We start from the raw sequence: 16,235 nt of genomic DNA, 5'->3' as shown, positions 1-16,235 counted from the left end.
TGATCTGGAGGTCTAAGCGCCAGGCAAACCGCCACATAAACTGATATAAAACATTTTTCTCTGGTCTTTGAAATTAAGAAACTAAAAATAAATCTTTTCCTCAGCCCAAACGCTTTTCAAAAATAGTTTCTACAGCTGTATCATTATATATTATAATATTTAAACATCCTCACAGTCATAAAACTGTGAATTTCATTATTACAAACAGCAGCTGCTCGCGCGCTACACGCGAGGGGGCGGGGCTACACTCTTACGCAGTATTTTTTCTCTCGCTTTTACTCTTTAGTTTATCCAATCAGAAAGCACCTGGTTGTGTAACCGTGGTTACCGGTACAGATGTATTATGGGATATGCACATGGCAGCGTCCAAGTGAGGGAATGCATGTCAACAGAAGGATTCTGTGCTGTATGTTCGGCGTGGTTTCGGGACCTGCAGATGAATTCAGGCGCTTTGGGAGGTTTCCGGGACTCCGTGTCGAGCATGTTTGTATTACTAATGTTTGAGTTTTGCTTTTTTTAAAAGAAGACAAACGTTTCCCTTTCTGTGCAGTCTTGTACGTTTACTCATGATAGCACTTTGTGATTTGAGACCACGTATCACACACCAGCTACTCGTCGGTCCCGAGTTTGAACTGATGATTTTAAAAACTCTCAATTAGTAATTAGTGTCATAATGAAATTTCCTGAATAAAACAGTTGAGTGAAGAGTTAAAAGAAACGATGACAGCTATTCACTCTAAAGTTTGATACTCCAAGTAAAACTAATTTATGAAATTATTGTAAACCACAGTATGATGAGAAATGAGAAACAGTGCCAACTTATCAACATAAAGGTTTTTATTAAAGCTGGTATATTAGCAGTGCATTACTGACTACCCTAGTGGTTGCTACAGATTGTTTAATACAGCTGTCAGCTCAGTTATTTGTTTAAAAGATATAAATAATAAAAATAAAAGATATTCATGGATTAAGAAAAGAAGGGGCTGTTTATTTATAGTATTTACAGTTCTCTGTTGTGCCCTTGTGTTTAATATGTTGATTAGCTTTCCTGAAAACAGAGCATCAGTCTATCAGAAAGAGTGGAAGCTTTAACCTATTGTCTATATAGTGTCAATTCACTGCAACAGTTGCCTCTGTGAGCTGTATATTGCAAGATAATGACTCTACAATATTAGAAAGCGCCCAAAATCAGAGGCTCCCTTATACGCAGCACTTTGCGATGGCGGGAAGGAAGAATTCCATTTTAACAGGAAGTGACCTCTCGCTGAACCAGGCTCAGCCTTATGTTACGCTCAGTTGAAAGCTGAGGGGAAACAGAAGGCAAATAAAAGGAAGAGCAGAGTTTAGCTGTGATATAACCACGGCAGACCGGCAACATGTTTCTGCTTTTCAGCATTAACTTTATTTACACAATCGGTCGCTGTTTACAAACACACACGGCTGAAACTTTCCAGCTGCCAGCCGAACACTAACAACAAAACTGGAATCCAGGACCCAGCACACTTTTAACCTGACGAGGCGTGACTACGGATGCCCTGCAGGTGCGTTTGCCTCCCCTGCAGCGGCACCGCCGACCACGCCCCGCCACATTAGTTTAACAGTGGTGGGAATGTGTAGAGCTTACATTTCTTGCTGTTCTATACACTTTATCCAAACTATATGGTGCTTTTCTCCCTTTGTACAACTATATATGTTACTTCAGCATGCTTTCCAAATAGAGCTAGATATAACAAAGTGAAGGATCACCAATAGAAACTGTTGTCTCCTTCCATGGCAAAATATGAGAGCTAATCCTCTGTTCAGCTGATGGAAAGCATATATGATTTGATTGGCACATCATCCTGGTGGAGTGGATGAATTCAAAAGATTGGACGCAGTTATCTCTACATTTTTAGATGGTAAAGCTGTGCCAAACTAGACCCTTACTGTCCCTATCTATTCTGTGTTCCCAGATTAAACTAACACAACCCTACTTGTCACAGCCACTGCTGTCACCATGCCTGGGGAGGATAAACCACCACAACAGGCCCGCCAGAGGAAAAAGACCAAGAAGTCCCGCTCCAAGGGAAAGAGTCCCACTGGGAGTCCTAGTGCCAGCTTGGCAAGCACTTTAGACGGGCAAGATGAGTTCATCTTCCCCCCAGTCGTGCAACCTCCACCTAAAAAGTCTACAGAGGAGAGGAAGAAAGTGCCTGTTGCCAAAGTAGAGGAAGAGACATCCATAGCCATCTGTCTTCAGGTGGTTTTTCCCTACCTGCTAGCTGGAATGGGCATGGTGATGGCTGGCATGGTGCTGGACATTGTACAGGTAAGGTCCTTAGGGTAGCTTGGAGAGTGATATCACATATTTAGAGTGGAAAAGCATGAAGTATGTTAACATAATAGTGGATATTGGGGCCTACTAGCTGACAGGTAAACCTTCAGGCTGCTCATTTGAATCCCTCATCAGATGCTGGCATCACCGCTCTCCAAGATGATTTTTTTCGGGGATGGTGTACAAAAACTATGATTAGATTTACCCCAGTGTAAATGTAGCAGCTATGTCAAAGGATACAATTATTAGACCCTCTTTAAACCCCCAGAATAAAACCTGACCATTTTTTTTCTTAGTGCCTAAAACACAGGTATAGTGGTGTCAAAAAGTGTTTGCCTCCTTCCTGATTTCCTAGTGTTCTGTATATTTGTCACACTTGAATGTTTCAGATCATCAAACACATTTTAATGTTAGACCACGATAACTCGAGTAAATACAAAATGCAGTTTTTTTTAATGCTGATTTCACTGATTAAGGGAGAAAAGTTACCCAAAACTACCTGGTCCTGTTAAAATGGCCCCTTTTGTTAAATCATAAATTAACTGTGATTAACCACACTTTTTGGAAAGCTGAGTTCAGTTTCACTAAGCACACTTGGGGTTGATTACTGGACGTTAGTGGTGCAACGGATCACGGTTGATCCGTAATCCGAACCGATCCCACTCCACGGTTCAGCACGCACGTGATCCGAAGATTCGAAAAAGAAGAAAAAAAAAAAAGCGATAGTTATGGTCAGCGCTAGCGGTCCAAGTGGCGGAGCAGAGGAGTTTGCGGTACTTAAGCAGCCCTTTGCTGCCCAATCTGACCGGGCTAAAGCTATTACAAAAGCTATTGGGGTGTTTAGCTGCAGACAGGAGGCCGTATTCCATTGTGCTAAACAAGGGGTTTAAACTATGATGAACGTGCTTGAGCCACGCTATGATATCCCGTTGCGCGTCCACTTTAGTGGAAAAATCGTTCCAAGCATGTATGAGCAGGAGAAGATTAAAGTTATGGCTGAACTGTCCCAGGCATCTTCTGTTGCCCTAACTACTACAAATGGGTGTAGCGACGGAAAGCTACGTGACCGTGACTGCTCATCATATCACAGCGGAGTGCGATATAAGGAGCAGTATGTATTATTGTAGGGTCTACCTTACAATATAAAGCACCTTGAGGCAACTGTTTTTGTGATTTGGCGCTTTATAAATAAAATTGAATTGAGTGGTAGATACAAAGACTGTACTGCCCTATATTGAACCATAAATTTTTTTGAATAATTGCGTGGAATGAGTCTTGAGTTGAATGTTTTTAACAGGCAAAAAATACTTCAATAAGTGAATAAGTAAATGTTAAATTTTTGTCTTTTTCTTTTTTTGCTGATCTGAAAATTGATCCGATCCGTGACTTAAAACCGTGATCCGATCCGAACCTTGAGATTTTTGATCCGTTGCACCACTACTGGACGTCCTGTTGAATGAAAAAATTACTTAAATAGAAACCGTCTGACAAAGTGAAGCAGGTTAAAAGACCTTAAAAAGGAACACATCATAGCACATTTCTAAGGTTTTGGGACTCCAGTGAACCACGGCGAGAGCCATTATACATAAATGGTGAAAACATGGAACAGTGGTGAAGCTTCCCAGGAGTGACTGGCTGACCAAAATGAGATAAGAGCACATCGCCGACTCATCCTGGGTGTTACAAAAGGATCCAGAAGAACATTAAAGAACTGCAGGCTTCACAGATCTAAGTTAACAGAGTATTAAACGTTTAAGTGTGACAAAATAGGAAATCGTGAAGGGGGAAAACATCAAAATTTGTCTCCCTTCATTTTACATATAAAGTACTTCATAAGTAAGTGTTTATTGTACAGGGAAGTTATTTTCACATTGTCTGACATGTAATGTACAACAGAATATTAAGGCGTCTCTTAGCAGACAGTAAATCTATGCACACAGTGGCAGGCTGTTTTCCGGTAAGGAAAGATCTCTGACAGATTTAAGAGCTAGGAGACCAGAGGCACAGCAAAACACGTCAGTAATGACCCAGATGGTTACTCTCTCACGTTAAACGTGTTAACGTAAGGAGAGAGAGCGTCACAATAATGAAAAACTGGACAGTACACAGAGACTTTATGGTATTGAATAAATAACAACATGAGCGACATAGTGACTCATCTGCACCGGTTAGAACAGGTTGTTCGTCTAAGTGTGTATTTTTGTTTGTTTTTGTTACAGGTGGTGGGACTGTGTGTATGCTTCTGTGTACTTGTTACCTTGAAATAGTCTTCTGGCTCAGAGCAATAAAGCCATCTTCTTCTGACTTAAGTATCTCTGATCATGTTAACATGGTGTACACTGGGCCAGTAATGTCAGAAGTTATAAACTGACTGGATGGGCAAAATAGCCTTTTGAGTGAGTTGAATGCACCCCAGGGCATAGCTGCTGCTGTCCCTGGTGAATATGTTGATACTATTACATCTTCAGTAGCATGTAACAGTGTAGATCAATAGTTAAGAGATAGCAGCCGGTGTGTGGGCTAATATTATTACATGTTGTATGTGCATCAAACATAATGTCCTACCCAAATGTATGAGATCCACGTTGCACAATGTGATTTGCAGTGAACTTAGAAGACTACTATAACTTAATAGTACCCCTCTTTATAGTTACAGTGTATAAAATCTTTCTGCGCTAGATATCAGTGTATTGCAGTTCTGTTTTCTTACCTCTCCCAATTCAAGTGCATAATCCTTGCTACATTGGCTCCTGTAGGACAAACATGTTTTAGTTAGCTAAGAGAGATCAAAACATTCCACTATGTTCAAAAACCTAACATCATGTTTTAGGGTACATTATATCATAACTGCCACGACTACACAACAGCTTATGCCTATAATCGAGATTTTTCCTTTCTGTGGAAGGCAATCAGACCTCTGTTTATCTCAGCTGTCAATGCTGGGTGAGAAGCATCCATGTGTAGCTGTAAAACTGTAAAAGGAGTTCAATACAGGCGAGTCAGTCAGTAAAGCTCACCTCTGACTGATGACAGCCATACTAAGGTGAGCTGTTGAAGATATCCTGATAGATAGTTTTAGTTTGTGCTAGTGAATCTAACGTGGATTTAACATTGTTAGACTCGTACAGTTAGGGAATAAACGTTCGTAGAATGTGAGAATGTAATCAAAATGTTTATCAGAGGAAAAGTGTGATTTTTATGACACTTGAATCTAACATTAGCTGGCATAATGTTACCTTAAAATCAGCTGTTGTTGTTCACCCGGCTCGTTGTCAACTCTCCAGAGACAGGAAAGTCGCATGTCTGATCTACTGGCAATATGTCACTGCAACAGTATTGGGAATAAATAAGCATGTTTATGCAAGTTTTCATGTCTTAGAGTGTGAGTTCTGTTTAGGAGATTAATCTTGAGGTGAGGAGGAAGAGGATGAAGATTTATTTAGTTGCAAGTGGTGTTATCTCTTTGATGAAGGGGGTCCATTCTCAGATGATAAAACAAGTTCTCTTCTAGTCCCCATTTGGCATACTACATACATGGCCTGTCTCTACCATTTATGTAAAACACCATTAGTTGGAAGAAAATGATGACTTCCAGAAACTGCAAACTCACTCCTATATATTATTAATAGATTCATTACATGTTTATGAGAATGCAGTTTATTTGAAAATGTAGTTACACACTGCTGTACATGTACATAGACTATAGGATACTTTTTTTTTTCTATTAAATGACCTCAAAAATTTGTGACTATACCTTTAACCTTCCCATCAGTTCTTAATTAAATGTCAGTAATATCCTTGGTCAAAATACCTCAAGAATATAACTGACTGATGGCTCTGTTTTCTACACAATGGTATAGAATCATACTGTAGGATACAGTATAGGAATATAAGGTGGGAATAGTGAGATAGTACATTTAATAATGAGTTTGAGCTAGTCGTGTCTGTCCTGTGCCAGGTGTCCCTGGCTTATAGTCTGCAGCCATCTGAGCTGAGGGAAATCAGACACACTGCTGTCTGCTCTATGATGAGCTGGTCTCTCTCTTCCCCTCTGTCCTCCACTGATAAGCATACGTCTGTCCTCATATGGCTACTTCCCTTTACTCCATCTGTAGCTCATCAGTATTTCTTCCCACTCTGCAGTCTACAGTATCAGTTTCCCTCCTGCATCAGATGGAAGATTAGTCATGAGCTTGGCTGGGAGCTGTGTCTCAAAGCACAGCGGACGCACAAGGACGTGGAGAGTAGCCGATCTAAAATGTCGATAAAGACAGCAACACTACACTATCAGCAAAAACGATTGTTACTGTGGCCTGTGATGGTAGCTATTGTCTAAACAATCACATCCTGTTGGCCTGTCTTTCAATTACATCCAACATGCAATTTGTTGGGGTCTTGTTCACAACTGACGGGAGAGGGGAATGGGTGACTGACAGATGGATTGGTGCTGCGCCTGCAGTGATGTCTGTCGCTGTAAAGAGAGAACGAGGCGTAAAAGCGAAGCTCCCGATTGTCTGGCTGATCTACGTCCCCACTCTCACCTATGAGGGGACAAGCAGTGGAAATGAGCGTTCTCCAAAGGGTGGCTGGCCTCTCTCTTAGAGATGGGGTGAGGAGTTCGGCCGTCCGAGAGGAGCTCAGAGTAGAGCCGCTGCTCCTCCACATCGAAAGGAGCCAGTTGAAGTGGTTCGGGCTTCTACAAGGATGCGTCCTATATGCCTCCTCGGTAAGGTGTTCTGGCCTGGTCCCACTGGGAGGAGGCCCTAGGGCCAAGACACATTGAAAAGATTATATCTCTTGGCTGGCGTAGGAATGCCTTGACGTTGCCCCAGATAACCTGGAGGAGGTGGTCAGGGAGAGGGAGGTCTACCGCCACGACCCGGCCCTGGATAAGCGGAAGAAGATGAATAGATGGATGGACAGACGAAGGCAGTGCCATTTGTGTCAGCTTCTCTTTGTTCTGTTGGTTGGCTTCCAAATTAGAGCTCTATAAAAGCTCGCTCCATAAAATGTGAAATTAGATCGTCCATACATTAGACTATTGCAAACATGCAATATTTGACTTCTTTAAATTACAGTTATGGTGGTTAAATGAGACTTAAATGTTAGTTGGACAGGCTCCCAGAAACTGTTATAGTTATAAATTCTTTGAATACTTGAAGCAAACAAATGGGCCAGTGATGCATCAATCGTGTTGATATCTAGCAGCATTTAGGCTAAGAGTTTACCATTAGCAGTCATTACAAGTCTTACCCAGTGTCCCCTGCTGTGTAAGTGCAAGTGTCTTTTATCTTCACTGAAACACTGAAACCCATCCCACTGCTGTTTTAGTTTTCACTGTAATTCAAAGGGCTGGACCGAAAATAAATGAAACGGCAGCCAATGTCTGAAGGAAAACTTTGAAAGACCTTCACAAAGCCTGGAGAACTATTGCTTAAGACGACCTTAAAAAATAAGTGTTTGGCTCCTTGGAAGCAAAATATAAAGAAATGGGGCTCAAGACTTTTGCAAAGTAATGTACATCCTGTAAGAAGAATTATAAGCTTTTTACATTTTTGCTGCTAATCAGTTGCCTTGCTTGTCAAATCAACCTCAGCAGTTTCCAGAAGAAACACATCAGTGTTATTACACAATGTCGAAGTGATCTGAGACTATAGCGACTGCAATTTATTTAATTCTATTTAGCCAATCCAAAACCTTATTTCTTGTATTCAAATGATGTAATCTTATTTTTAATGTGGCACTTTATAGATTTTACATGTAAAGTTTTTTTTACATGTCATTAATTAATATATTGTGTATGAAAACATTTTCTTTTCTTTTTTTGTGAACAGTATGCATTGAGAGGAATGATTTTTAGTTTAAGACCTGAAAGATGCCTGGAAATCAGTAGTTGTACAGTATGTTTGTTTGCTCTTAAATACGGTGTTCCAAAACGATTATAGCAGCTAGAACAGAGGTAAAAGTGGAAGGAAAAGATGGAGGGAAAGAATGAGTCACGATACAGAGATATGGAAACGACTGAAAGAGGGATGTGAAATGCAGCAAGACTGTTCGACGTAGAACGATGGATGCCATACGCGGGAGGGAGGGAGGATAAGAGGCAGACACGCAGCAAAAAATAGCTTAGAGGGAGAGTGCGTGGCAGAAAGCCGGTCGTTTCTCTCGTGAGTTTGCACAGGGCAGACAGCCCTGCCTCTTTCTGTGCTACGTCACAGCAGAGCTGAGTGAGCAGGACTACCCTGATGCTGAAAGGAGGAGAGGAACACTTTAGTCTGCTCAAGTGGTACTGTGTGCTGCATCTCATCTGTGGATCTCCTATTGACATCACAGAGCTCACCTCGCCAAATAAGAGATTAGGCTCGTATATCAAAGATATAAAGTCTTCCTCCTGCTTCTAAACTCTCAAGACCTTTTGGACTGTTCTTCATCTTTTTGCTCCTGTCACTCATTCAGCTGTCACTCCGAGCTCTGGGTTCACAAGATACAGCTGTGCCTTTTACACTGGAGGTCAAGTAGATTTAAAGCTGGATCTTATCAACTGAGGACTCCAACAAACAAGAAACTCAACCAGAGGATTTATTTGATTCTAGAGTTGTTCAGGACAACTGGAGGACCACTGAATAGCTCAGCATTAATTTACTGGCATAAACCAGTCTTATTTTTAATGTTAGTTTTTGCAGGTTGCCGGGTAAACTTAAGACTTTGACTGCAGATGTGGATCATCTGTGCTTGTGGAACATTTTGACTGATGAATCAGAAATCGTGTTAATGATTGTTTTCCCCAGAGGTGCCGGCAAATGGATACCTCATCACTGCTGACTCACCATTGGTCCAAAGATGCCATGCTCCAGCTCCCTCAAGTTGGAGTTAAAGCTTTTAAACGTGATTCTGCCTGGGACAACATCATTGATTGGAAGGAATGAAAACATGACGAATGTCTCGCTTGCTTGAATAGATATCGGATCTCCAGTTTGGTTCAAAGGGATGCTGAATGTTTATCTTGTGTATTGCCAAGAATGATGCAAGAAGTAGCTGTCATCTTTGGGTCATCCCTTGAGAGCAGAACATATATATGCTCCCAAATGCTGCCTCTCATTTCTTCAGGAAGAGCCTTAGGAACTGCTTGAAACATTTCCCCTGTTTTAAACCAAGGACAAACTCATTGATTATTTTCATCTTTGGTATTTCACTTCCTTACTTTATTTTGACCCCTCAGACCTTTTTTATTTTTAATCAGTTTTTTTTTTCCTTTGGAATGAAGTTACACTTACCATGGGATAACTAAACATCAAACTAAGTGCTTTGATTAATCTCCTGTACAACATGGTTGTGACTCGTCTGGAGTTGGAGCTACGCTACCAAGGCAAGAAGTTACGTGGCGTGACCTGGAAGCTGACTCGATCAGAACATGGTTTCCTACCAGAGAGCTCTTGGCTCATTGGGGCGCAGGTTATCGTACCATACCTCATATCAGGACTTGGAATGGTCTCCGCGGGTATCGTTATGGACCTTATACAAGTAATTATCCAAGAATAATGTGAATAGATGTGTAGAGTTGGGTACCATCGGAAGTATTTTGATTATCGTGTCATGATTGTTGCTCAAGGGCACCACCTTCACGTCATACTTCCCTCTTTCTATAAAGAGGTGATCTTTCGTAGGTTAACCTGAAAGTGGTGTTGTATTGGAGTAGGTGGAATAACTTTTGAATATCAAAGAGATCAAAGAATATTTGAGCAAGCTCCCTACTTCACTCATTTCGATTCCCAGTGCTGAAAAACAAGCAGTGAAATTTGAGACCCAGTCCTGTTAATGGATGTTTGGGAGAAATGGACTGACCTCACTTATAGATTCTGATTGTGGGATGTTGTGGAAAGGTGGGTGGGTATTTGCATACCGAGTACAGACACGTATTGACAGCTGTTGCTATGAAGAATAGATAAACGGTCTAGTCGGAGAAAAAGACCTTTTTGTTTTCCTGCCCCTCAGGTATTCACAAGCTTGAATTAGTTCAGACTAATGCTGGCCTTAGTTAAATATAAGATATTTGTCTCAGCTACCTTTTTTGTGACTTGACCTGCTTTCTGAACTCAGTCCGTGTTGTTGAGAGCCTTAAAAGAAAAACCCTGAACTGGTTAAACAAGAAATGCGTGTGTTGTGATTGCACATGTGTGCACAGCTCTGCCGGTTCACTGTTGACAGTGCTTTTTTCTGATTAACAGATGGAGTCTTGTGTTACATCCACCTTTCTGAGCTTTCTAAATCAGATTTAGACCAGAGAGAGAGACGAGAGCCTTGGGATTGCATTGAACAGTTAATTCAATAAGTGGTTTGGAGATGAGAGAGAGAAAAAGAAGGCCAGAGAGGGAGATGACTTTGTATATACACTGCATCTCCCTTGAAATTGTCACAAAGTTCTTTACTTAAAAAGGTAAAAACAAAAGTAAAGGGCTTATGTCATCCAGGTCATGGTAATTTAATGATGAGAGGTGAAACATCTTCAAGAAACTTAAAGAAGGCCAGTCACTTTTCTTTCCAAGCTCCTTAAAAGTAAAAAACCTTGTCACAGTTGAAGTGTTCCTCATCCATTGCTTTGAAGCTGATGGGTAGTAGTTCTGGTTACCTAGGTAACCCTCCAGTGTATTCACTGCCCTGTCATATGTCCATCCCTGGTATTCTGTACTGTTATGGGAATTCCCCTCAGTCATTCTATGTTCAGACTTGGAACGTACCAACTTTGCATCACCAGCATTTTGCAGCATAAATAAAGAATGGTTCAGGGTCACCTGATCCAGACACATAACTGGTATGGCAGTCCATTCTCCCTGCAGCACGGACTACACTGCCCATGAGGCTACATTCTTTAGGGCGATGCCTGTAACACTCTGCCTATTGCCTTCATATTAAATATTTTTTTAATAATATTTTTTTTAAATATTCCTTCACGTCATTATGCGGGCTGCAAGTAGGGGTGACATGGGCCATGAGATTGACACACAGGCATTAGAACCTCTTAATTGGTGTTTTGTTTGGGTTTCCACCGGCGTGGAATTACCAAAAATAGAAAGAGCATAGTCTAACATATGAAACAGGAAAAGACCGCCGTGTAATCCATTCATTTCAACAAATAATAATAATAATAATAATAATAATACATTTTATTTGAGGGCGCCTTTCAAAAACCCAAGGTCACCTTACAAAAGAACAACATTAATAAAAGAAGCAATAGTCATAAAATAAGTTAAAATTGCAAAGCAGAACTTGACAACAGGTAAAATCAGCACCAAAGCGAATAAGCCAGTTTGAACAGATGTGTTTTGAGCTGTGACTTAAATGCGGGAAGAGAGTCCATATTTCTTATGGCTGGAGGAAGAGAGTTCCAGAGCCGAGGAGCAGAGCGACTGAAGGCTCTGTTCCCCATAGTGGTAAGACGTGCGGACGGAACAGTAAGATGAATAGCAGATGAGGATCGGAGAGGGCGGGAAACACTGGTGATATGGAGCAGGTCACACAAATAGGAAGGAGCAGATTTATGGATATACTTGTACGTGAGAAGTACGATTTTAAAGTTTATCCTGGCTTCTATGGGCAACCAGTGAAGCTGCTGAAGAACTGGGGTAATATGAGCTCTTGACGGAGTTCGAGTTATGACACGAGCTGCAGAATTTTGAAGAAGTTGGAGTTTGTGAAGGGGCCTTTTAGGGAGACCAAATAAGAGGGAATTGCAGTAATCAATGCGGGACGTAATAAGACTATGGACAAGGATGGCAGCAGCATGGGAAGGCAAGGCAAGGCAAATTTATTTGTATAGCACAATTCAACAACAAGGTGATTCAAAGTGCTTTACAGAGACATTAGAAACAAAAACAAATAAAAAGCATGATTTAAAATTGATTAAAACAAGCAAACAAACAAACTAACTAAACACACACATTTCACACCTGTTCGCGCGATCTGAACCCTTATCGTAAGGGGAGCTACCAGTCCTTCTGTGGACGAGCTACTTTCTATTTTAAATTCCCTGAATTTAAAATACTCTCTAGACCCAGTCTAGACCCAGTTGGGGAGCTACCCAGAGCTCTAATCCCACACCTGTTCGCGCGATCTGAGCCCTTATTGTAAGGGGAGCTACCAGTCCTTCTGTGGACGAGCTACTTTCTATTTTAAATTCCCTGAATTTAAGGGAAGTAAGGAAGGGGCGGAGTTGGTTAATATTACGTAAGTGGAAGTATGCAGACCGGGTTATGTAATTAATGTGGGACTGGAATGAGAGAGTATTATCAAGTATGACACCCAAACTCTTAACCTGAGGGAAGGGAAGGGTGGGGGAACGTTCAATGTTAATGGGAAAACTTGGGATTTGGTTAAGATAGAGGCTGTGCCAATGAGTAAAACTTCAGTTTTATTACTTAGTTTAAGAAAATTGGAGGAGAACCAGGATCTAATCTCGATAAGACAGTTTGAGAGGGAGGGAGGTGGGAGGGATGAATTGGGGTTAGAAGAAATGTAGAGCTGGGTGTCATCGGCATAACAGTGAAAATGTATATTATATTTTCGGAATATATGACCAAGATGGAGCATGTAAATAATGAATAAAAGGGGCCCTAATACTGAACCCTGGGGCACACCAGCAGAAACAGGATGGAGACTTGAAGAATGGGATTTAAATTGGATAAACTGAGTGCGGTCTGAGAGATAGGAGGTGAACTAGGCAAGGGGGGTATGACTAATGCCAATGGATGCTAACCGGTTCAGGAGAATATTGTGAGAAATGGTATCAAACACCGCACTAAGATCAAGAAGGATGAGGATGGATAGGAGACCAGAATCAGCCGCCATCAGAAGGTCATTAGTAATCCTTAACAAAGCTGTTTCTGTGAAATGATTGGGGCGTAAACCAGATTGAAATTGTTCATAGAGATTATGGTTATTGAGGTGTAAGTGAAGCTGAAAGGCAACAACTTTTTCAAGAATTTTTGAAATAAAGGGGAGATTTGATATAGGGCGAAGATTATCAAAGTTATTGGGGTCTGCACCAGGCTTTTTGAGAGTTGGAATAACAGAAGCCTTTTTCAGTGATTCAGGAACGATTCCAGTGTTCAGGGAGGAATGGATAATACTGGTTATGAGAGGAGCTAACGAGGGAAGACAGGCTTTAACTAACAGAGTGGGAAGAGGGTCAAGGTGACTGGTGGATGATTTAGATTTTATAATAAGATTAGATACATCAGATTACAAAGTAACTGTAATCTGAATACCACCTTTTTAAACAGTAACTGTAATGTAATACAGTTACTCATATTTTGTATTTTAAATACGTAACGCCGGTACATGTATTCCATTACTCCCCAACACTGCAGATAGTTCATAATAATACCCCCAGAAATACATGTGCAACAGAATCGGTCACAAAAAACCCCACACCTGAGCTTCCTCCTTTTTGTCACTGCGGGCTCTTTAAAAATACAGACTGTACTTTTTAAAATGTCACTATTGTTTTTAAAACCCAGTTTGTCATTAATGGTCACAGTGGTGAGGGGACCAGAAAAACTATAGAGTACAACATTAATAACAAAACATGAGCAACCAGACTTTTAATGTAATGAAGCAAACTTAACACATTACAAATCCCCAGCAAATATTTGGCTTGAGACCTGGCTTGTAATTGGCTAAAAGAAGTGTATTTGTTACACAGAGATACTGTTAGTAAAGGAAAAACCTGTTATTATAGACCGAGCATAAAATACTGAATTCTTCTTGAGTGTAAAATTTTCTGAAAATATCATTTTTGTGTGTCTGAAGTACCTGAATCAGTCAGCGACAGCACCAACATTAGAAAGTCCCTGGAAGTCTACAGTAGCACTGAGCTGGCTTATGTTGGCTTTTGTCCCATCACACTCGCACTCACAGTCAAGCAGCAGTATTATAGCAGAAGTGGGACATGTCCCAAGATAGCCTCTGTGTATGACAGACGTCAGCCAGATTTAGCAATCCAGAACCTGAGAGGAATTGGTATGAATAGAGATGCACTCACACCAGCACACACACTCCTCTACCATTGACAAGACTGACATTCAGTTCTCTTATTCCCTTGTTTGGATCCATTCACCTTCATCACCTGTTCACTATTGTTTAAATAGGTCAGGAGGCAGAAATGATCCAATTGGTTGCAAACACTAGAGAGTGCAGAATATTTAAAAGAGCAATAGTTAGCACGTTCATAATGGTTAAAAAACATTTTAAAATGTGTTCGGGTCGTTCTTGTATGTGACAAACCACTGGCTCTGGTTAACTAAGCTAGCTAACTGGCACACAGTAATCAGTAACTGATGGGTTAATTAATATTTGTGTTCCAGGTGTTGGAAACAGGAGAGATAATGAATTACTGCTCATCAATATGTAGCTCCATTTGTAGGGTTCAGAACATCATGGAAATGATTCATAACCTTTAAGAATGGAAAGGGCATGGTATTTAGATTGACCTGTACCGAAATGACAAAGTGTGAAGAAGGCATGTCATAAACATACTTCATCACTTATGAAACAAGTCAGAGGCAGTGATGGACATGCATAACTTCCAGTGGAACTGGGTTTCTGACATTTGATATGACAGCCAGAGAATTCAGAGGAATATAAAAAAAAAAAAAGCTCTGCTAGAACAGGGTCAGTCAAATAAAGGTTAAATTCATTCTTATATTAAGTCTTGTCACTGCGCTTTCTTTGTAAATACTGACAACACATATCAAAATCCTGCAATAATAAATCTAATAGGCACTAGGTTATTACTCACAAATCCCGAAACCCCAACATTCAGACGACCCCTTTGATCAAGTACTTGGCAACAGCAGGAAAGAAAAACTCCCTTTTAACAGAAAGAAAACTCTGGCAGAACCAGGCTCAGGGAGGGGCAGACCTCTGCTGGTACCTGTTGGGAGTGAGGAGAAAGAGAAGAGGATAAAGGAAAGAATAGAAAGATATAAGCTATATAAGCATTTTCTAAAAGGAAGGTTTGAAGCCTAATCTTAAAAGTAGAGTAGGTGTCTGTCTCCTGAATCCAAACGAGGAGCTAGTTCCACAGAATCGAGGCCTGAAAGCTGAAATCTCTGCTCTCAGACTGCAGGTTTACTTTTGGTTCTCAGAGTTTCTAAAAGTAGAATTGGAGGAAAAGTGCTGTATTAGAATATTGTGGTACTATAAGTTATTTAAGATGTGATGGGGACCGATTGGTTTGGATGTTGCGTCTGAGAAGAAAGAATTAAAATAAACTTCTGGATATTTTTTGTGCTTATTGTGCTCTGTCCTTTGAACCCAGTCCTCTGTAAAAGCCTCGTACCACAGAGAGACAACCATTCAAGCTTAATCATACTCCTTGCTGCCAATTTAGAATCTGTTGGCTCCATGTAACTCTGAATTCAAGTTGACTTTAGGCTCTGCAAGGTTTATTATAGGAATGCGATCCCCACTATATATATATGAGCTAAAGATTTATAGTTTCATGGTTCCCACACTGTGGCTCCGAGTACATCTGAAGTTTAAAAGCAAGAAAGAGAAATTCTATAACTTCTCTGTTTTCTTCAACATGCCATCCAGGATCAGCTGAGTCAGCTAGTTAAGAAGCTCATGTAGGTGGTTGTACACCTGCATAGGTTATTTCTCCCCTCTGACGGGAGCTATATTTGTTGCAGAAATTAATCTTTTGAAGTTCACACAAGGATGTATTTGCTATAAAACAATAGAGTCTTCACTGAGCACAAGCTGTTTTTTTAAACATGCTAGCAATAAATAATATATTATATCTAGCTCCTGTTATATTATATTTTATAATTGACTACGTCACCTATTTAACAAAACGTCTTATCAAACTTTTACTGACCTACTTTGTCAGTCCCCTCCACTCTTCCTTCCTTCCCTCCCTACG

At 40.7% G+C, this 16,235-nt stretch overlaps 1 protein-coding gene across 1 annotated transcript in view; it reads left to right on the top strand.

Annotated features, from left to right (window-relative positions):
* The first annotated feature begins 345 nt into the window (after nt 1-345).
* The window catches only part of LOC147305297 (solute carrier family 41 member 1-like), a 39,522-nt gene continuing 23,632 nt past the window's right edge, over nt 346-16,235 (top strand). The window contains exons 1-2 of the mRNA XM_086276150.1: nt 346-483; nt 1,953-2,308. Of these exons, the coding sequence (XP_086132276.1) occupies nt 1,997-2,308 (312 nt within the window). The 5' untranslated portion in view covers nt 346-483; nt 1,953-1,996. The remainder of the gene's footprint in view (nt 484-1,952; nt 2,309-16,235) is intronic.

Source organism: Aulonocara sp. 'chitande type north' Nkhata Bay, linkage group LG20 (genome assembly GCF_057382095.1).
Source record: "Aulonocara sp. 'chitande type north' Nkhata Bay isolate Kocher_YH1m ecotype deep benthic linkage group LG20, A_spYH_male_GT1.1, whole genome shotgun sequence".
Classification (NCBI taxonomy): Eukaryota; Metazoa; Chordata; class Actinopteri; order Cichliformes; family Cichlidae; genus Aulonocara; species Aulonocara sp. 'chitande type north' Nkhata Bay.
This window is presented reverse-complemented; position numbering and strand designations above follow the sequence as displayed.